This window comes from Oncorhynchus keta, chromosome 6, assembly GCF_023373465.1.
Source record: "Oncorhynchus keta strain PuntledgeMale-10-30-2019 chromosome 6, Oket_V2, whole genome shotgun sequence".
Taxonomy (NCBI): domain Eukaryota; kingdom Metazoa; phylum Chordata; class Actinopteri; order Salmoniformes; family Salmonidae; genus Oncorhynchus; species Oncorhynchus keta.
In genome coordinates, this window is record NC_068426.1 from 8746638 (window position 1) to 8770437 (window position 23800).

A 23800-nucleotide genomic window follows, 5' to 3' on the forward strand; every position below is an offset into this window, starting at 1 on the left:
CGTCGTGGGGGGTATGATATTTTGTAATGGTGAGAGGTTAGCACGTCATGGGGGGTATGATATTTTGTAATGGTGAGAGGTTAGCACGTCATGGGGGGTATGACATTTGTAATGGTGAGAGGTTAGCACGTCGTGGGGGTTATGATATTTGTAATGGTGAGAGGTTAGCACGTCGTGGGGGGTATGATATTTTGTAATGGTGAGAGGTTAGCACGTCGTGGGGGGTATGATATTTGTGCGTTTGTAACTTTCTCACTGAAACATGTTTCTCTGTAACCATGGTAACATCCATATTCATGTATAAGTGTTTAGAAACATGTTCTATTCATATTTATAGGCTCCAAAATGACACAATACATTATTTTATTACATTATTTTATTTTATTTATTTATTTTATTTTGGGCAAAAAAAATAATCTGTATAAATTGTATAAACAATGAACAAATGCATCAAATAAACATGTAGAGTCCCAAGCTTGATGTAGTCATTGTGTGCTGTGAATGTGGGACTAAAAACCTGACCTTTTACAGCATTATTACACATAGAAGTGAATTTATCCCAATCATTTTGCTCCACTAAAATAGTGGGGGACTATGTACAAAATGTGCTGTAATTTCTAAATGGTTCACCCGATGTGGATGAAATGAAAGATGACAGTCTGTACTTCAATCTCATAGTCAATGTTTGATTTCAAATCTGAATTTTTGGAGCATAGAGCCAAAATAATGAAACGTGCTTCACTGTGCCAATAATTAGGGAGGTCACTGTCAGTCTCAGTCTCATAAACTGAGCTGGTTTCTGACACGTAGGGCCGCGTTGCTCTGTAGGCCTATTTGTGCTGTTGGTTAAAACACATAGAAATCTAGTTTGATAAGATTTGTTTAACTTTTCTTTGGCTTCTTGGCCTACAATGATTTGGAAAGACAACCAAGCTAATCAGCAGGAGAACAGCTGAAAAACAACTAGTTAAATCCCTTACCACAAGATGCTCTATGTTGGGCTTCACTCGCAATATCTAACGACCGAAAACGGATAATTAAGCCTTGATAATTAGCTTAATTAAGTGGGGTTGTCATACGTTGGTTGTTTTTGAAGACATACATGTAGCTAATAACTCCATTATGTTGAATTCTCCAAGGATCAGTTAAAGTAAACTCTCACATAAGATAATAACTTCCAATACTTGGAGAGTTGATTAGCCATTTTAATGACATCTCTTGGGGACAGTTGAGGGCTTATATACGTATAGTGGACAGAAAAGCAGAGATACAGTTGTTGGTGTTACTGCAGGATTCAGGGACAGAGAGTCAGAGAGATAGAGGGATAATCTCTCACACCACCTGAACCTGTGGTGGAACACAGCCAACACACAGACCCGGACCATCAACTCTACTACCTGAACCTGTGGTGGAACACAGCCAACAGACCGACCCAGACCATCAACTCTACTACCTGAACCTGTGGTAGAACACAGCCAGCACAGAGACCCGGACCATCAACTCTACTACCTGAACCTGTGGTGGAACACAGCCAACAGACCGACCCAGACCATCAACTCTCCCACCTGAACCTGTCGTGGTGGAACACAGCCAACAGACCGACCCAGACCATCAACTCTACTACCTGAACCTGTCGTGGTGGAACACAGCCAACAGACCGACCCAGACCATCATCTCTACTACCTGAACCTGTGGTAGAACACAGCCAACAGACCGACCCAGACCATCAACTCTACTACCTGAACCTGTCGTGGTGGAACACAGCCAACAGACCGACCCAGACCATCAACTCTCCCACCTGAACCTGTCGTGGTGGAACACAGCCAACAAGACCTACCTGGGCCATCAACTCCACAGTCAGCTGTGAATCATATCACTGTGCCCAGTAAGTAGGCCTGGGCAATAGAATAGGACTATTCCACATTAAATTGGCATAGGCTTTAAAGTAGAATAGGACTATTCCACATTCAATTGGCATAGGCTTTACAGTAGAATAGGACTATTCCACATTAAATTGGCATAGGCTTTAAAGTAGAATAGGACTATTCCAGATGAATTTGGCATAGGCTTTACAGTAGAATAGGACTATTCCACATTGCATATGCCTAAGCTTTAGAGTAGAATAAGAATATTCCACAATACATAGGGATAGGCTATATGGAACAGGACTATTCCACGGTAAATAAGCCTGGGCTATATGGAAGGCTTGGGCTATAGAGAATAATAGGCCTATTCATTTGTGTTTGTGTTGGTGCTGGTAGCCTAGTAGTTAGAGCATTGTGCGAGTAACCAAAAGGTTGCTTGATCAAATTCATGAGCTGACAAGGCAGTTAACCCACTGTTCCTAGGCTGTCATTGTAAATAATAATTTGTTCATAACTGACTTGCTTAGTTAAATAAAGGTTAAATATGAAGAAAAAAAAGTTTCAATAAGAATGCAGGATATATCTGGTTGTTTTGTTTTTCATAGGGTCCTGATGATCCACATATTGTTAAATCTCTCTCTCTCCTTTTAGGTTTTACGCATCAACAGAGCAAGCGTTTGTGTTTGCCTGGAGCGCAGGTGTGCGGAACCAGCTCAGCCATGACATTCCTCCGCAGGTTGCAATGGAACGACTCCTCCGTTCTAATCCATCCCCCCGGGTTCTACATCATCTGCTTCACCTCCCTGCCTTTTGCCAACCTCTACTTCATCTTCCTCGCTTTCGTTTACGTGGTGTCAGTCGTGTTCAACACATTTGTGATCTATATAATATCCGTGGACCTTCGCCTCCACAATCCCAAGTATATCGCGGTTGGTAACCTCGCGGTGGTTGATCTGGTGCTGAATACTTGCATTATTCCCGGTATGCTAAAGGCGTTTCTTGTTAAGAGCAATTTTGTGCCGTTTAATCTGTGTATGGTACAGATGTATGTGTATTATTCCTTCATATCTATGGAATCGTTCTCCATCGCTGTGCTCGCCTATGACCGTATGATCGCCATATGTTTCCCTCTGAGGCACGGCTCCATCAACACCATGACCAGTATGTCGTGTATTCTCGGTGTCATCTGGTGCTTCTGTCTTGGTGTACCGATATTCAGCACAGCCATTATGACCAGGCTGTCCTACTGCGATTCCGTTAACGTCTACAGCTATTTCTGTGATTACGCACCAGTGTTTCGGCTGGCATGTAACGACAACTCCCTGCAATGGGCTGTGGCTTCAGTTCTGAGCCTGGTTATCCTCCTCGGCCCACTGTCCTTCATCATTCTGTCATACATGAGTATTCTAATCGCTGTGTTCAGGATGAAAAGCGTTGAGAGTCGCGTGAAAGCGCTGGCCACCTGCACTGAGCACCTCATTCTAGTGGCAGTATTCTTCTTTCCGGTTCTGACTATTTTCATGGTTGGGTTATTAGCGCGCATCAAACCAGACCCTGACCTGCGCGTACTGAGCCTGTCGCTGGCCTCGTGCATCCCGCCCTGTCTCAACCCCATCGTCTACTCTCTGAAAACTAAAGAGATCAAGAGCAAAGTGCTCACCATGTTCAGGAGAATTAAAGTTCAAGTAGTTAACGATTGATCTTTACGCATAGGTTGCTACATAGGTTTGCTACGTGCGTGAAGTTACCATCAAATCAAATGTATTGGGCTGTCCATATCAAGGGGTTGAAATGGGGGAGGACATGCATATAACTCATACATAATTTATTTGGTCCTTTCGAAGATTACATATCATGCACTTGGCGTGTCATTGCTTAAAAGTGAGTTTATAATGAGCAAGCAACGTTTTCAATCTATCATCCGTTTTATTCTCAACATTTTAATTGATTGTCATGATTGTGTCATGGTTGTCCATCTGATGAAGAAGGCCCATCCACACACACTCCCCCTTGTTAAACACAGAGGTATCACATAAATGACTATCAATGATTTACATTTCCTTTTCAGCTTTCCTACACATTCTGAAATAACAACACATTTGCTCATCCTAATCCTATGTTATCAACCAAATGTAATCCCTTGAAATGGGCATGGTAGGCTCTATAACTGACTGAATATTCCCAACATCTTCTAGTAATAAAGCAGAAAATCCAACACATACTGTATCTCTGTAATGTTTTACATTGTAAAGAAATAAAGTGTATTATTATTTTTATTATTATTATTATCATCATCCTAACCCTGTCATCAACCAAATGTAATCCCTTGAAATGGGCATGGTAGGCTCTATAACCGACTGAATATTCCCAACATCTTCTAGTAATAAAGCAGAAAATCAAACACATACTGTATCTCTGTAATGTTTTATTTTCTGAGTACTTCAACAGGTTTAAAAAGGCTACCTGGTTGATCCTGTTCTTTTATCAATATGTTCTCAATATTTGTCACTATGTTTTTATCTGTTTAAATCCTGATCTGTGAAGCTCACTGGACTGCAATATATTATAAGAAAGATGGTAAAGAAATAAAGTCTATTATTATCATCATGCTTTGTGAAATACAAGCCTTGGCACAAACTGCAGGGTTAGAAACAAGCTCATTTTAGGAGTGTAGAACCGTCAGAGAATATGTGTTTCCTTTGGCATGTAACCACACTCCACGTAGTGGCTTCCTGTCATTCAGGGAGGGGGTTGCCTGTTTTGCATGTTATTTTAGAATTAATACATGTCTCATATCAGTTTGCAAACAATGTCAAATAAAACGTTTTATTATTGACTTAATAAACCCTCCATAAAAACATGGTCTCTTTTTTGCTTTCTTGAGTAAGGCAGCTCCTAAATGCAGGTGTTTCTATCTAGCTCGGTGCTTTCTGTGGTGGTGGGGCAGCCAGCGAAAAATATTGAGCTTAGGGGTTGGTAATGTTCTCTAGTTGCGCCGTGATTGGCTCAGTATACTGTCACTCATGGGGACAATGTGTCACTGCCAAATCTAAGGGTAGAGCTTGAAAATTCAATCCCCTTGGGTACTGAATTAGAGTTACATTAGAAGTGCCCATCAAAGAGGGCTCAAGGTAATTGGCCACAGATAAAATTATGTCAAATCACGTTATATCTACACTAGCTTTCACTGGACTGATCATGTCAACATCATACTTACAAAATCTTAGCTACCAGTCATCATTGTTAATCAAATATACAATCTACTGGCAAATCCTTTTTAATCCTTGTCATATGAAGATAAATAATGAAGATAAATGATAGATAAAACGTATCTGTGCTCATCGGCCAGAGGACATAAACATTACATAACAAGTTGGAAATCGCAAATTCAACAATGAATGGTTTGGAAGGAATCAGTGGCTAAATGCAAGCATTGCAAAGCAATAACTAGCCTGCTATTCAGTGGAGTGGATGTGTGGTACCAAATCTGGTTTTAAGGTTTAAGGAATGTGATGAAAGAAATAAAAGCTGAAATAAATCATTCTCTTGACTACTATTCTGACATTTCACATTCTTAATAAAAAGTGGTGATCCTAACTGACCTAAGACAGAGCATTGTTACTAGGATTAAATGTCAGGAATTGTGAAAAACTGAGTTTAAATGTATTTGGCTAAGGTGTATGTAAACTTCCGACTTCAACTGTATGTATACTGTAGCTAAGAAAATAATACTAAGTGTATGTTGTGTATTAAACATTCAGTAGCCTATGTGCCTCACCCTAATAATTTGGTCAATTTTCCACTATTCATTTCGCCTAGTGTTCTGACTTGGTGGTGCACATGTAGCCTATAACTGTTTTAGAGAAATGTAATCATTGAATATTGTAAGAACATTCATTGTCTGCTTATATGCCCCCTTTATTTAATCTACAGTTCTGACTTGGTGTACAGGGAGACCACTGTAAGAACAGCCCAGGTTCTGAATTCTGTCGCTGTTGCCACGACTTCCGCCGAAGTCGGTCCCTCTCCTTGTTCAGGCGGCGCTCGGCAGTCAAAGTCACCGGTCTTCTAGCCATCGCCGCTCCACCTTTCATTTTCCATTTGTTTTGTCTTGTTTTTCCACACACCTGGTTCACATTCCCTCATCAGACTAAATGTATATTACCCTCTGTTTCCCCCATGTCTGTATGTGGAATTGTTCTTTGTTGTTCTTTGTGTATGGTGTTACGCTATAGGCTGGCTTGTGCTAGGTTTGTTTCAAACCTAGGTTTGTTTGTTTTGTTTAATCCGGTTCATGATACTGTGGTTGTGCATTGTGCTGCCTCGCCTGTGTCTTTGGGCCAGGGTGTATATTAAAGTTTTCCTGTTATCACCCATCTCTGCTCTCCTGTGCCTGACTACCCAGCAACCAGTTACTCACCCCGTTACAGAATTCCACATCAATCAATGGAGTCAGCAGGAGTGGGTGCCCCCATTGTGGGGGTAGAGGAGCGGGTCCGGGAGCATGTAGCGATACTTCACCATCGCGGCGTTGTCATGGACCGCGTTGTGCAGACCATGGACCGCTGGGAGAGACAGGGAGTCCCTCCAATGCCCCCACCAGCACAACAGGTGTCTCCACTACTCGCCTCCCCTGCAACCGGTCACAGTGGGATTCGTCTCACCCTTCCCAGGGAGTTTGATGGGACGGCAGCACGCTGCCAGGGGTTCCTGCTGCAGCTGGACCTGTATCTGGGGACCGTCCACCCGGCTCCTTCGGGACGTGAGAGGCTGTCCGTCCTCGTCTCGTGCCTCTCGGAGGAAGCCCTGGAGTGGGCTAATGCCGTCTTCGACCACCCGCCCGAGGGTAGAGCTGCAGGTGAATGTCTCTTCCACCTGAGGCAGAGGACGAAGAGCGCCCAGGAGTTCGCCCTGGACTTTCGGACCCTGGCCTCCGGAGTGGGATGGAACGACAGGGCCCTGATCAACCACTATTGCTGCAGCTTGCGCAAGGATGTCCATCGGGAGTTGGCCTGCAGGGACACCACCCTCACCTTTGACCAGCTGGTGGACCTGTCCATCCGGCCGGATAACCTGCTGGTTACCCGCGGACGTTCAGAGGCGGCTCTGTCGGGTTCCTTCTCCTAGCACCACTGCTCCGGTGCCTATGGAGTTGGGAGGTGCTGAGTTTAGGGAGGCCGGAGGGGGGCTCCACGTGCACCATCTGTGGCCGCAGAAGTCACACTGTCGGTCGGTGTTGTGACTGTTATGAAAATCTACTTTAAAAAAAAAAAAAAAAATAAAATAAACTTCTTTATAGAACTCTCCTAATGCAACAATAGCGTTCCAGAACTCTGAAGAAGACAATAACATCTTTATAGAACTCTCCTAATGCAACAATAGCATTCCAGAACTATCTGAAGACAACATCTTTAGCATCTTCCGGCGCCGACAGAGATGGCCACCTCGCTTCGCGTTCCTAGGAAACTATGCAGTATTTTCTTTTTTTTACGTGTTATTTCTTACATTGGTACCCCAGGTAATCTTAGGTTTCATTACATACAGTCGGGAGGAACTACTGAATATAAGAGCAACATCAACTCACCATCATTACGACCAGGAATATGACTTTTCCGAAGCGGATCCTGTGTTTTGCCTTCCACACAGGACAATGGATCGGATCCCAGCCAGCGAACCTAAACAACGTCGCCGTAAAAGGGGCAAACGAAGCGGTCTTCTGGTCAGGCTCTGGAGACGGGCACATTGCGCACCGCTGCCGAGCATACTACTCGCCAATGTCCAGTCTCTGGACAACAAGGTTGATGAAATCTGAGCAAGGGTAGCCTTCCAGAGAGACATCAGAGACTGTAACGTTCTTTGCATCACGGAAACATGGCATGAGAGATGCTATCGGAGTCGGTACAGCCAGCTGATTTCTTCACACATCGCGCCGACAGAAACAAACATCTTTCTGGTAAGAAGAGGGGCGGGGGGGTATGCCTTATGATTAACGAGACGTGGTGTGATCATTACATCATACAGGAACTCAAGTCCTTCTATTCACCTGACTTCCTCACAATCAAATGTCGACCGCATTATCTACAAGAGGATTCTCTTCGATTATGATCACAGCCGTATATATTCCCCCCCAAGCAGACACATCGATGGGCCTGAACTAACTTTATTTGACTCTATGTAAACTGGAAACCACATATCCTGAGGGTGCGTTCATTGTAGCTGGGGATTTTAACAAGGCTAATCTGAAAACAAGACTCCCTAAAATCTATTAGCATATCGATTGTGCAACCAGGGCTGGTAAAACCCTGGATCATTGTTATTCTAACTTCCGCGATGCATATAAGGCCCTCCCCCGCCCTCCTTTCGGAAAAGCTGACCACGACTTTATTTTGTTGCTTCCAGCCTACAGACAGAAACAAAAACAAGAAGCTCCTGCGCTCAGGTCTGTTCAACGCTGGTCCGACTAATCTGATTCCACGCTTCAAGACTTCGATCACATGGATTGGGATATGTTCCGCATTGCGTCCAACAACATTGATGAATACGCTGATTCGGTGAGCGAGTTCATTAGAAAGTGCATCGGCGATGTCGTACCCACAGCGTCTATTCAAACATTACCAAACCAGAAACTGTGGATTGATGGTAGCATTCGCGCGAAACTGAAAGCGCGAACCATTGCTTTTAATCAGGGCAAGGTGACCGGAAACATGACCAAATACAAACAGTGTAGCTATTCCCTCCGCAAGGCAATCAAACAAGCCAAGCGTCAGTATAGAGTGTAGTGGAAATTTCCTGTATTACCAAATCACAAGAGAGCAAACCCCACACACAAGTCAGAGTTGTCATGAAGTCCATCTTTAATTATATGAGCTCCATCTCAACCCTGTGACTCTCAGATTAATTCAGTGTCTATAAATGAATTCTCTGAGAATGCTTACACATTGCAACTGAGATCCTTTATAGCAAAGACACACATAGCCAGACAGCATTGGCTATAAATTATCGTTCAGCTTTGGTCTCCTAAACTATGTTCTTATCTCACTCTTGGTACCACTCAGGACCAAAAACAAAACCTCATCCACTAGCATATATCAAATACACCCCCTCCTGGACAAGATCACAGAGAGACAGTGTCTGGCACACAGACATTGTGGAGCCACCTATCTGGTTCCCCATTTATCACACCATCCCTTCACATGGTTTAGGAATAGTTTACAGATAAGACTAACCTTTCCCCTCTCTGGGGCCCAATGTAACTTAACCCTAGCAGGAAAGGGATAACTGCAAACTGCAAACAGTATTATCCAAAAGAAGACATTCTAATGACAAATATCTCACATAAGCATGCAATAAAACAAATAAAACATCTTATTTATAAATGTTACCTAAAGAATTCTGATTCTGCCACGACAAGAGACAAAGTAGAGTTGCAATTCACCGGCTCAAGACACAAGAGGTATGTGGCAGGGTCTACAGTCAATCACGGATTACAAAAATAAAACCAGCCCCATCGCGGACCAGGATGTCTTGCTCCCAGACAGACTAAATAACTTCTTTGCTCGCTTTGAGGACAATACAGTGCCACTGACACGGCCCGCTACCAAAACTCTCCTTCACTGCAGCCGACGTGAGTAAAACATTTAAACGTGTTAACCCTCGCAAGGCTGCAGGCCCAGACGGCATCCCCAGCCGCGTCTTCAGAGCATGTGCAGACCAGCTGGCTGGTGTATTTACGGACATATTCAATCAATCCTTATCCCAGTCTGCTTTTCCCACATGTTTCAAGAGGGCCACCATTGTTCCTGTTCCCAAGAAAGCTAAGGTAACTGAGCTAAACGACTACCCCGTAGCATTCACCTCCGTCATCATGAAGTGCTTTGAGAGACTAGTCAAGGATCATATCACCTCCACCCTACCTGACACCCTAGACCCACTCCAATTTGCTTACCGCCCCAATAGGTCAACAGACGACGCAATCGCAACCACACTGCACACTGCCCTAACCCATCTGGACAAGAGGGATACCTATGTGAGAATGCTGTTCATCGACTACAGCTCAGCATTTAACACCATAGTACCCTCCAAACTCGTCATCAAGCTCGAGACCCTGGGTCTCGACCCCGCCCTGTGCAACTGGGTACTGGACTTCCTGAAGGGCCGCCCCCAGGTGGTGAGGATAGGTAATAACATCTCCACCCCGCTGATCCTCAACAATGGGGCCCCACAACGGTGCGTTCTGAGCCCTCTCCTGTACTCCCTGTTCACCCACGACTGCCACATGCACGACTCCAACTCAATCATCAAGTTTGCGGACGACACTACAGTGGTAGGCTTGATTACCAACAACGACGAGACGGCATACAGGGAGTTGCTGTGGGCCCTCGGAGTGTGGTGTCAGGAAAATAACCTCACACTCAATGTCAACAAAACAAAGGAGATGATCGTGGACTTCAGGAAACAGCAGAGGGAGCACCCCCCTATCCACATCGACGGGACAGTAGTGGAGAGGGTAGTACGTTTTAAGTTCCTCTGCATACACAACACGGACAAAGTGAATTGGTCCACCCACACAGGCAGCATTGTGAAAAAGGCCCAGCAGCGCCTCTTCAATCTCAGGAGGCTGAAGAAATTCAGCTTGGCACCAAAAGCACTCACAAACTTCTACAGATGCACAATCAAGAGCATCCTGTTGGGCTGTATCACCGCCTGGTATGGCAACTGCTCCACCCACAACCGCAAGGCTCTCCAGAGGGTAGTGAGGTCTGCACAATGCATCACCGGGGGCAAACTACCTGCCCTCCAGGACACCTACACCACCCGATATCAGAGGAAGGCCACAAAGATCATCAAGGACAACATCCACCCGAGCCACTGCCTGTTCACCCCGCTATCATCCAGAAGGCGAGGTCAGTACAGGTGCATCAAAGCAGGGACCGAGAGACTGAAAAACAGCTTCTATCTCAAGGCCATCAGACTGTTAAACAGCCACCACTAACATTGAGAGGCTGCTGCCAACATACTGACTCAACTACAGCTCACTCCAATAATGGAAATGGATGGAAATTGATGTAAAAAAATGTATCACTAGCCACTTCAAACAATGCCACTTCATATAATGTTTACATACCCTACATTACTCATCTCATATGTATATACTGTACTCGATACCATCTACTGCATCTTGACTATGCCGTTCTGTACCATCACTCATTCATATATCTTTATGTACATATTATTTTTCCCTTTACACTTGTGGGTGTGTATAAGGTAGTAGTTGTGGAATTGTTAGGTTAGATTACTTGTTGGTTATTACTGCATTGTCGGAACTAGAAGCACAAGCATTTCACTACACTCGCATTAACATCTGCTAACCATGTGTATGTGACAAATAAAATTAGATTAGATTTGATTTATAGAACCCTGCAACAATAGAATTCCAGACCTCTGAATAATGCCATTCCAGAGCAGAGTTGAGTCTGATTTTGTTTATACCTAAAGTAAGGCACATTTCTATTCTCTAATCTAATAAAAAACTGTGCTTAAATAAAACAACTTTTTGGTCAATGGTGTTTCTAATGGGACCAATTATTACGTCCTATTACAAAACCATACCTTCTCCCTGCAATTTGGGTAAAACAAGTATATGAGGTGAAATCCATTGTAATAGTTTATTACTGTAAAAATAAGAAAATAATTTAACTGCAACGTAAACGGAACATCCTCACAAAATACAACACATCAGCATTTCTTAAAAACCTGTTCAATCACTAGCTTCTTGTAAAGAGCCTGCAGGCAGCCCAACCAGTGTGTGTGTCTGTGTGTGTGTGTGTGTGTGTGTGTGTGAGAGAGAAACAGCCAGTCAGCTACTCATCCAGATGTCAGTTCTAAACTGCTATATGAGCATTTTGATCACTTTGCTTCATAAAAGATGCTGATTGTTGACCATTCATACTGCTCCTTCCTCCTCACCTCTCTACATAAATATTAGATAACCCCAACTCAGGGGATTGGGGTTCTACACACAATACCCCATAATGACAAAGCAAAAACAGGTTTTGAGAAATGTTTGCACATTTTTACAAATAAAAAACTGAACTACCGTACTATATTTACATACTGTAAATATTAAAACCCTTCACTCAAAACTTTGTTGAAGCACTTTTGGCAGCGATTACAGCCTCGAGCCTGAGGCTACAAGCTTGGCACACCTGTATTTGGGGAGTTTTTCCCATTCTTCTCTGCAGATCCTCTTAAGCTCTGTCAGGTTGGATGGCTCGCTGCATAGCTATTTTCGATCGGGTTCAAGAATCTCTCTGTACTTTGCTCCATTCATCTTTCCCTCAATCCCGACTAGTCTCCCAGTCCCTGAGGAAAACATCCCCACAACATGAGGCTGCCACCACCATGCTTCACTGTAGGGATGGTGACAGGTTTCCTCCAGACGTGACGCTTGGCACTCAGGCCAAAGAGTTCCATCTTGGTTTCATTAAACCAGAGAATCTTGTTTCTCATGACCCGAGAGTCCTTTAGGTGCTTTTTAGCAAGCTCCAGGCGGGCTGTCATGTGTCTTTTACAGAGGAGTGGCTTCCCTTTGGCCACTCTAGCATAAAGGCCTGATTGGCGGAGTGCTGCAGAGATGGTTGTCCTTCTGGAAAGTTCTCCCATCTCCACAGAGGAAGTCTGGAGCTCTGTCAGAGTGACAATCGGGTTCTTGTTCACCTTCCTGACCAGGGACCTTCTCCCCTGGTTGCTCAGTTTGGCCTGGCAGCCAGCTCTAGGAAGAGTCTTGATGGTTCCAAACTTCTCCCATTAAAGAATGGAGGCCACTGTGTCTTGGGGACCTTCAATGCTACAGACATGTTTTGTACCCTTCCCCAGATATGTGAATCGACACAATCGGAGCTCTAAGAACAATTCCTTCGAACTCATAGCTTGGTTTTTGCTCTGACATGCAAAAAATACAACTGTAGGACCTTATATAGACTGGGCTGTGTCTTTCCAAATCATGTCCAATCAATTGAATTTAGCACAGTTGTAGAAACATCTGAATAGTTATGTAAATAAGGTATTTCTGATTTTTTTCTGTAATACATTTTCTACATTTCTAAAAAAACCTGTTCTCTTTGTCATTATGTTGTATTGTGTGTAGATTGATGAGTGGGGAAAAAATAATTTATTTTCCTTCGGTCCATTTTTAGAATAAGGCTTTAACGTAACAAAATGTGGAAACATTCAAGGGGTCTGAATACTTTCCGAAGGCACTGTACTTAACCTAATGTATACTCATAGGCCTAACAGAACACAAAATGTAAACAATATTAACGGACACAAGGTATCAATGTCTGGGTATAGAATGACCAATCAGTCCCCATGAGAATGAGGCATATTCTATAGGTTCTAATTCTAATTTTCAAAACCTTCTATTTATCTGTTGTTTGCTGTCTCAGTCAGCCAATAATGAAACAAAGAGGACACAGAGCAGCACAATGTGTCCCGTGAGGCAAGAGGTTGTATATGGGCTGAATCCTCAAGGTGGTGCCCATGCACAACAAGAGGAAATGATTAGCATACTTTAATGAACAGATCTCTCAGAGGGTGCCCTGGGGAAGCCTATATTCAGTTGGGTGACATATGCATCCTGCATAGGGTCCCTTGGAAGATGCAACTGTTTCAGCAACCAGTTTCATATATTTATTTGGTACTTTTTCTATGTAATACTATGTATTATAAACAAGTATTTGAGTACAGTGGCTGGAGTACAATAATTCTTATTTAGCCTAGTTTGCCTTTGTTTACAAGTTACTATTCTGGCAAATTGCAGTGCCCTCAGAATGTATTCACGCCCCTATACTTTTTTCCACATTTTGTTGTGTTAGAGACAGAATTTAAAATGGATAAAAATGTACATTTTGTGTCACTGACCTATTCATAATGTCCCTTAATGTCAAAGTGGAAATGTGTTTTTAGAAATTAAAAGCTTAAATGTATTGAGTCTAAGTATTCAACCCCTTTGTTTTGACAAACCTAAATAAGTTCAGGAGTAAAAATGTGCTTAACAAGTCACATAATAGGTTGCATTGACTCTGTGTGCAATAATAGTGTTTCACATGATTTCTGAACAACTACGTCATCTCTGTAACACATACAGATAATTGTAAGGTCCCTCAGTCGAGCTGTGAATTTCAAACATTGATTCAACCACAAAGACCAGATAGGTGCCCTTTGTGAGGCTTTGGAAAACCTATTGGTAGAAAAAGAAAAAAGAAGCAGACATTGAATATCCATTTGAGCTTGGTGAAGTTATTACTCTTTGGATGGTGTATCAAAACAGCCAGTCACTACAAAGATGCAGGCACCCTTCCTAACTCAGTTGCTGGAGAGGAAGGAAACCATTTAGGGATTTTAACCCAAGGCGAATTGTGACAAACAGGTACATAGTTTAATGGCTTTGTCAGGAGAAAACATCAACACTGTAGTTACTCCACAATACTAATCTAAATGACAGAGTTAAAAGGAGGAAGCCTGTACAGAATAAAAATATTCCAAAACATGCATCTTTTTTGCAATAAGGAAACACAGTAAAACTGCAAAGAAATTAACTTTATGTCCTGAATACAACGTGTTATGTTTGGGGAAAATCCCACACATCACTTTGTACCACGTCATATTTTCAAGCATGGTGGTGGCTGCATCATGTTATGGGTATGCTGATCATTGGCAAGGAATAGGGAGTTTTTTTAGGATAAAAATACATGGAATAGAGTTACTGTAAGAACATGCATAACCCTTGAGGAAAACCTTGTTCAGTCGGCTTTCCAACAGACACTGAGTGACAAATTCACCTTTCAGCACAACAATAATCTAAAATAAAAGGCTAAATATATACTGGAGTTGCTTACAATGAATGTTACAGAGTAGCCCAGTTACAGTTTTGACTGTAATATATGGCAAGACTTGGAAATGGCTGTCTAGCAATGTTCAACAACCAACTTGACAGAGCTTGAAGAATTTTAAAAAGAATGTGCAAATATTGTACAATCCAGGTGTGCAAAGCTCTTAGAGACTTACCCAGAAAGACTCACTGCTGTAATCGCTGCCAAAGGGGATTCTAACATGTATTGATTGACTCAGGGGTGTGAATACTTATGTAAATTAGGTAAGTCTGTATGAAATCTTCAATAAAGGTCCAAAATGAATGTCACTTTTTGTCATTGTTAAGAATCCCTTTGGCCGGGGGGTAACGAGACCTGTAACATAACTCATGCAAAGTATAATAGTGACAAAGTAACAGTGAGAACAAACCCCCAGGCAACTAAATTACCTTCAAACACTCAGGGTTTATTTGCAAACACACGGTAAAGGGTGTTTGCACCCAGTGCTCACAGGTGGGGACAAAGTGACATGTATTTACAAAAATAAAAACTGAGAACTACCGAGAGATTGACAGAGAGATGGAGTAAACAACTGACCGGGTTTTTAAACCAAGGGAAAGGGGATGTGATTGGGTAATGGAAACAGGAGGAGGTGTGTCTTCTGATTAGCGACTGATTGATGACTGATTGGGGAATGATGATTGCCACCTGTGAGGAGGGGAGAAGGAGAGAAAAGAAACACACACACACACACACACACACACACACAGGATATGGGGTATTGTGTGTAGATGGTGAGAGATAAAACATTGATTTAATAAATGTTTTATTCAGGCTGTAACAGAACAACATGTGGAATAAGTCAAGAGGTATACATAGTATTTGAAGGCACTGTTTGATACCACAAAGTTTCTTAACTTTGTGTTGTATCAGCTCTATGAAATGTGTTGTATCAGCTCTATGAAATGTGTTGTATCAGCTCTATGAGATGTGTTGTATCATCTCTATGAGATGCATTGTATCAGCTCTATGAAATGTGTTGTATCAGCTCTATGAGATGCATTGTATCAGCTCTATGAAATGCATCAGCTCTATGAAATGCATCAGCTCTATGAAATGTATTGTATCAGCTCTATGAAATGTGTTGTATCGGCTCTATGAAATGTATTGCATCAGCTCTATGAGATGTATTGTATCAGCTCTATGAAATGTATTGTATCAGCTCTATGAAATGTATTGTATCAGATCTATGAAATGTATTGTATCGGCTCTATGAAATGTGTTGTATCAGCTCTATGAGATGTGTTGTATCAGCTCTATGAAATGTATTGTATCAGCTCTATGAAATGTGTTGTATCAGCTCTATGAGATGCATTGTATCAGCTCTATGAAATGCATCAGCTCTAAGAGATGTATTGTATCAGCTCTATGAAATGCATCAGCTCTATGAAATGTATTGTATCAGCTCTATGAAATGTATTGTATCAGCTCTATGAAATGCATTGTATCAGCTCTATGAAATGCATTGTATCAGCTCTATGAAATGCATCGTATCAGCTCTATGAAATGCATTGTATCAGCTCTATGAAATGCATCAGCTCTATGAAATGTATTGTATCAATAGTATTTGAAGGCACTGTTTGATACCACAAAGTTTCTAAACTTTGTGTTGTATCAGCTCTATGAGATGTGTTGTATCAGCTCTATGAAATGCATTGTATCAGCTCTATGAAATGCATCAGCTCTATGAAATGTATTGTATCAGCTCTATGAAATGTGTTGTATCAGCTCTATGAGATGTGTTGTATCAGCTCTATGAGATGTGTTGTATCAGCTCTATGAGATGCATTGTATCAGCTCTATGAGATGTATTGTATCAGCTCTATGAAATGCATCAGCTCTATGAAATGTATTGTATCAGCTCTATGAGATGCATTGTATTAGCTCTATGAAATGCATCAGCTCTATGAGATGTATTGTATCAGCTCTATGAAATGCACCAGCTCTATGAAATGTATTGTATCATCTCTATGAGATGTATTGCATCAGCTCTATGAAATGTATTGTATCAGCTCTATGAAATGCATCAGCTCTATGAAATGTATTGTATCATCTCTATGAGATGTATTGCATCAGCTCTATGAAATGTATTGTATCAGCTCTATGAGATGTATTGTATCAGCTCTATGAAATGCATCAGCTCTATGAAATGTATTGAATCAGCTCTATGAAATGTATTGTATCAGCTCTATGAAATGTATTGTATCAGCTCTATGAAATGCATCAGCTCTATGAAATGTGTTGTATCAGCTCTATGAAATGCATTGTATCAGCTCTATGAAATGCATCAGCTCTATGAAATGTATTGTATCAGCTCTATGAAATGCATCAGCTCTATGAAATGTATTGAATCAGCTCTATGAAATGTATTGTATCAGCTCTATGAAATGTATTGTATCAGCTCTATGAAATGCATCAGCTCTATGAAATGTGTTGTATCAGCTCTATGAAATGCATTGTATCAGCTCTATGAAATGCATCAGCTCTATGAAATGTATTGTATCAGCTCTATGAAATGCATCAGCTCTATGAAATGTATTGTATCAGCTCTATGAAATGCATTGTATCAGCTCTATGAAATGCATCAGCTCTATGAAATGTGTCGTATCAGCTCTATGAGATGCATTGTATCAGCTCTATGAAATGCATCAGCTCTATGAAATGTATTGTATCAGCTCTATGAAATGTGTTGTATCAGCTCTATGAGATGTGTTGTATCAGCTCTATGAGATGTGTTGTATCAGCTCTATGAGATGTGTTGTATCAGCTCTATGAGATGCATTGTATCAGCTCTATGAAATGCATCAGCTCTATGAAATGCATTGTATCAGCTCTATGAGATGCATTGTATCAGCTCTATGAAATGCATCAGCTCTATGAGATGTATTGTATCAGCTCTATGAAATTCATCAGCTCTATGAAATGTATTGTATCAGCTCTATGAAATGTATTGTATCAGCTCTATGAAATATATTGTATCAGCTCTATGAAATGCATCAGCTCTATGAAATGTATTGTATCAGCTCTATGAGATGCATTGTATCAGCTCTATGAGATGCATTGTATCAGCTCTATGAAATGTATTGTATCAGCTCTATGAGATGCATTGTATCAGCTCTATGAGATGCATTGTATCAGCTCTATGAGATGCATTGTATCAGCTCTATGAAATGTATTGTATCAGCTCTATGTGATGCATTGTATCAGCTCTATGAGATGCATTGTATCAGCTCTATGACATGCATCAGCTCTATGAAATGTATTGTATCAGATCTATGAAATACATCAGCTCTATGAAATGTATTGTATCAGCTCTATGAGATGTATTGTACCAGCTCTATGAAATGTATTGTATCAGCTCTATGAGATGTATTGTATCAGCTCTATGAGATGCATCAGCTCTATGAAATGTATTGTATCAGCTCTATGAGATGTATTGTATCAGCTCTATGAGAAGTGTTGTATCAGCTATATGAAATGTATTGTATCATCTCTATGAGATGTATTGTATCAGCTGTATGAAATGTATTGTATCAGCTCTATGAAATGCATCAGCTCTATGAAATGTATTGTATCAGCTCTATGAGATGTATTGTATCAGCTCTATGAGATGTATTGTATCAGCTCTATGAGAAGTGTTGTATCAGCTATATGAAATGTATTGTATCAGCTCTATGAGATGTATTGTATCATCTCTATGAGATGTATTGTATCAGCTCTATGAAATGTATTGTATCAGCTCTATGAAATGTGTCGTATCAGCTCTATGAGATGCATTGTATCAGCTCTATGAGATGCATCAGCTCTATGAAATGTGTTGTATCAGCTCTATGAGATGTGTTGTATCAGCTCTATGAAATGTGTTGTATCAGCTCTATAAAATGTGTTGTATCAGCTCTATGAGATGTGTTGTATCAGCTCTATGAAATGTATTGTATCATCTCTATGAGATGTATTGTATCAGCTCTATGAAATGTATTGTATCAGCTCTATGAAATGTATTGTTTCAGCTCTATGAGATGTATTGTATCAGCTCTATGAGAAGTGATGTATCAGCTCTATGAAATGTATTGTATCATCTCTATGAGATGTATTGTATCAGCTCTATGAAATGTATTGTATCAGTTCTATGAAATGTATTGTATCAGCTCTATGAAATGTATTGTATCAGTTCTATGAAATGTATTGTATCAGCTCTATGAAATGTGTTGTATCAGCTCTATGAAATGTATTGTATCAGCTCTATGAGATGCATCAGCTCTATGAAATGTGTTGTATCAGCTCTATGAGATGTATTGTATCAGCTCTATGAAATGTGTTGTATCAGCTCTATGAGATGTGTTGTATCAGCTCTATGAGATGTGTTGTATCAGCTCTATGAGATGTGTTGTATCAGCTCTATGAGATGTGTTGTATCAGCTCTATGAGATGTGTTGTATCAGCTCTATGAGATGTGTTGTATCAGCTCTATGAGATGTGTTGTATCAGCTCTATGAGATGTGTTGTATCAGCTCTATGAGATGTGTTGTATCAGCTCTATGAGATGTGTTGTATCAGCTCTATGAGATGTGTTGTATCAGCTCTATGAGATGTATTGTATCAGCGCTTACATTTCCCCTGCAGCGTTGAGAGAAACATGTACTGGGAGTTAAACAGCGTGGAACGTAATGTATTCATTAGTGCACGGTAGCAAAACATTTCGCAACGTAAACATTTTCGCAATGAAAACAAGAGTTTTTATTGGACCCTTTAGTATCTCACCATTTCGTTCTGTTTGCTTCCATTTGGTTCTTAGTGAATACATCCCAGAGCTCATTCATTACATCGTCTTTCTGTACTCCAATCCCTCTAACTCCCCTCTCAGACAGAGCTGCCTCGCAAAGTTGTTTTTATTCATTTGGAGATATTAAACCAAATAGAACACCTTCTTTCTTTGTCTTATTTTAACTTCTACCAATCAAATTCCCCCTTTTTGTTTAGTTCAATGCAGGGCGTTCAGTACAGTCCCACATGTTGTTACAGACGCAATCCACAAGGTGACAGTATGACCTCAGTATACTCTGAGCAAGGAGAAGGAAATGTATCAATCACAGACACTCTCAGTCACATTAAAATGAGAGACGTATTGAATGGAGGGGACGACGACAGTTTTATCTTGAAAAAATTGTATTTATCCCATTATTTTCCGTCAAAGATCATACTGAGTTTGTAAAATCCACAATTGCAGCACTCCTACACCCAACCTCCTTCCCAACCTCTCATCACTTAGCAACAGCTGTGTTCACCTTGCTTCCTTGTACAGCTTTCTCATAACTCCCCGTCTTTAAGTAGGGAGGAATTCAGACCCAAGTTACATATATTGAACTTATTTTTTTATGAACCTTTCTCTCCACGTATATTCTGACCATGAAATGAAGCAGGAAGGGAAAGATTCCTAAGGGAAACGTGTGAGCAAGGTATTCGTGTGGGGTGGAGAGATTCCTAAGGGAAACGTGTGAGCAAGGTATTCGTTTGGGGTGGAGATGCAGAAGTTGAGGTGCGTCAGAAGTGTGTCTACAGATATGCTGTATTCTGACCTTGATTTCAGCAAACTGTCAACATGACAGGTATTTCAGCCTCTTTTCCATAGTGAAATATAAATAGCTGTGTCGTTATTCCACATTTTTATTCTAGGTATATGGCTTCTTAATTTACTGGTGTGAAATTTGGAGACCCAAGCTGAGGCTGTAGCCCAGCGGTATCACACTCATTCCATGGAGGGCCTAGTGTCTGTGAGGTGTTGGAGACCCAAGCTAAGGCTGTAGCCCAGCGGTATCACACTCATTCCATGGAGGGCCTAGTGTCTGTGAGGTGTTGGAGACCCCGAAGCCCAGAGGCTGTGTCTGTGAGCCCAGCGGGCTATCACACTCATTCCATGGAGGGCCTAGTGTCTGTGAGGTGTTGGAGACCCAAGCCGAGGCTGGTATCACACTAGGAGGGCCCTGTGAGGTGTTGGAGACGGTGTAGCCCAGCGGTCACACTCATTCCATGGAGGGCCTAGTGTCTGTGAGGTGTTGGAGACCCAAGCCGTGGCTGTAGCCCAGCGGTACACTCATTCCATGGATTGTCTGTGAGGTGTTGGAGACCCAAGCCAAGGGCTGTCCATGGAGGGCCTAGTGTCTGTGAGGTGTTGGAGACCCAAGCCGTGGCTGTAGCCCAGCGGTATCACACTCATTCCATGGAGGGCCTAGTGTCTGTGAGGTGTTGGAGACCCAAGCCGAGGCTGTAGCCCAGCGGTATCACACTTCCATGGAGGGCCTCGTGTCTGTGAGGTGTTGGAGACCCAAGCCGTGGCTGTAGCCCAGCGGTCCATGGAGGGCCTAGTGTCTGTGAGGTGTTGGAGACCCAAGCCGGGGCTGTAGCCCAGCGGTATCACACTCATTCCATGGAGGGCCTAGTGTCTGTGAGGTGTTGGAGACCCAAGCTGAGGCTGTAGCCCAGCGGTATCACACTCATTCCATGGAGGGCCTAGTGTCTGTGAGGTGTTGTTTCTTTCTTTCAGTGAAGACCAGGCACAGTGAGTTCTTTACTAACTCATCAGTCAAGTAAAAGAGAGAAGCTAAAAAACACTCGTCCCTTCGTGGAATGAGTTTGACACGCGCTGTAGCCTACGGAAACCTGTGTGCACAGACAGTAGCGCCAAACATACTGAGTTAATTTAGTTGATTAATGCGCTATAGATTGTTTTAATTATATGCACAGACTTTTACGTTTTTTTTACCATTTCTAGCATATTCAATACTATCCGCTATATCAATATTAGGCTTAATCTACCAACATCGGTCCCTGACCTCACTAATGCTCTTGTGGCTGAATGGAAGCAAGTCCTCTCAGCAATGTTCCAACATCTAGTGGAAAGCCTTCCTAGAATACTGGAGGCTGTTTTAGCAGCAATGTTCCAACATCTAGCCGAAAGCCTTCCCAGAAGAGTGGAGGCTGTTTTAGCAGCAATGTTCCAACATCTAGCCCAAAAGCCTTCCCAGAAGAGTGGAGGCTGTTTTAGCAGCAATGTTCCAACATCTAGCCGAAAGCCTTCCCAGAAGAGTGGAGGCTGTTTTAGCAGCAAAGTTCCAACATCTAGTGGAAAGCCTTCCCAGAAGAGTGGAGGCTGTTTTAGCAGCAATGTTCCAACATCTAGCCCGAAAGCCTTCCCAGAAGAGTGGAGGCTGTTTTAGCAGCAATGTTCCAACATCTAGCCCAAAAGCCTCCCCAGAAGAGTGGAGGCTGTTACAGCAGCAAAGGGGGGTGGACCAACTCCATATTAACGCCCATTAATTTGAAATGTCCACATACTTTTGATCATGTACTGTATATTGAGCGTGTGTGCATGTGTGATGAGAAGACATTTATCAGAAAACAGAAAGCAAAGTGCTTATTTGTGATTTGAGGCATTATGCCATTTTAGGGCTTATAAGATCCTCCTAATGTACCACCAGTCTGTAGATTATGTCATTGTACATAAGTGGCATTTTTTCTTCAATGTAAGTATTGTGGTGAGTTTGTATTACCTTGTAAATTAAATTAAAATATAATGGCTGTTTAGGGTCAACTTGGGGAGAGTGGTCCACCGAGAGACTGAAGTGAGATGAGTGGATGCCACATGTACACCTCAGAGAAGTGTCTGATGTCCTCCCATGAGTGGAGGCCACATGCACACCTCAGAGAAGTGTCTGATGCCCTCCCATGAGTGGAGGCCACATGCACACCTCAGAGAAGTGTCTGATGCCCTCCCATGAGTGGAGGCCCCATGTACACCTCAGAGAAGTGTCTGGCCTTCCTAAGAGTCCTTACTGCTGGACAGAGGAGAGGTTAACTACTGGCCTTCCTAAGAGTCCTTACTGCTGGACAGAGGAGAGGTTAACCACTGGCCTTCCTAAGAGTCCTTACTACTGGACAGAGGAGAGGTTAACTACTGGCCTTCCTAAGAGTCCTTACTGCTGGACAGAGGAGAGGATAACTACTGGCCTTCCTAAGAGTTACACCAGCAGAGTCCTTACTGCTGGACAGAGGGGAGGTTAACTACTGGCCTTCCTAAGAGTCCTTACTACTGGACAGAGGAGAGGTTAACTACTGACCTTCCTAAGAGTCCTTACTGCTGGACAGAGGAGAGGATAACTACTGGCCTTCCTAAGAGTTACACCAGCAGAGTCCTTACTGCTGGACAGAGGGGAGGTTAACTACTGGCCTTCCTAAGAGTCCTTACTACTGGACAGAGGAGAGGTTAACTACTGACCTTCCTAAGAGTCCTTACTGCTGGACAGAGGAGAGGTTAACCACTGGCCTTCCTAAGAGTCCTTACTACTGGACAGAGGAGAGGTTAACTACTGGCCTTCCTAAGAGTCCTTACTGCTGGACAGAGGAGAGGTGAACTACTGCCCTTCCTAAGAGTCCTTACTGCTGGACAGAGGAGAGGTTAACTACTGGCCTTCCTAAGAGTTACACCAGCAGAGTCCTTACTGCTGGACAGAGGAGAGGTTAACTACTAGCCTTCCTAAGAGTCCTTACTGCTGGACAGAGGAGAGGTTAACTACTAGCCTTCCTAAGAGTCCTTACTGCTGGACAGAGGGGAGGTTAACTACTGGCCTTCCTAAGAGTCCTTACTGCTGGACAGAGGAGAGGATAACTACTGGCCTTCCTAAGAGTTACACCAGCAGAGTCCTTACTGCTGGACAGAGGGGAGGTTAACTACTGGCCTTCCTAAGAGTTACACCAGCAGAGTCCTTACTGCTGGACAGAGAGGAGGATAACTATTGGCCTTCCTAAGGGTTACACAAGCAGAGTCCTTACTGCTGGACAGAGGGGAGGTTAACTACTGGCCTTCCTAAGAGTCCTTACTGCTGGACAGAGGGGAGGATAACTACTGACCTTCCTAAGAGTCCTTACTGCTGGACAGAGGGGAGGATAACCACTGGCCTTCCTAAGAGTCCTTACTACTGGACAGAGGGGAGGTTAACTACTGGCCTTCCT

General features: G+C 42.5%; 1 protein-coding gene across 1 annotated transcript; it reads left to right on the forward strand.

Annotated features, from left to right (window-relative positions):
- The first annotated feature begins 1753 nt into the window (after positions 1 to 1753).
- On the forward strand, positions 1754 to 4706 carry LOC118384898 (olfactory receptor 1M1-like). Its single transcript, XM_035771587.2, has 2 exons — positions 1754 to 1885; positions 2517 to 4706. The coding sequence occupies exon 2, from the start codon at positions 2585 to 2587 to the stop codon at positions 3563 to 3565; it is 981 nt and encodes a 326-aa protein (XP_035627480.1). The 5' UTR covers positions 1754 to 1885; positions 2517 to 2584; the 3' UTR covers positions 3566 to 4706.
- The last annotated feature ends 19094 nt before the right edge of the window (positions 4707 to 23800 follow it).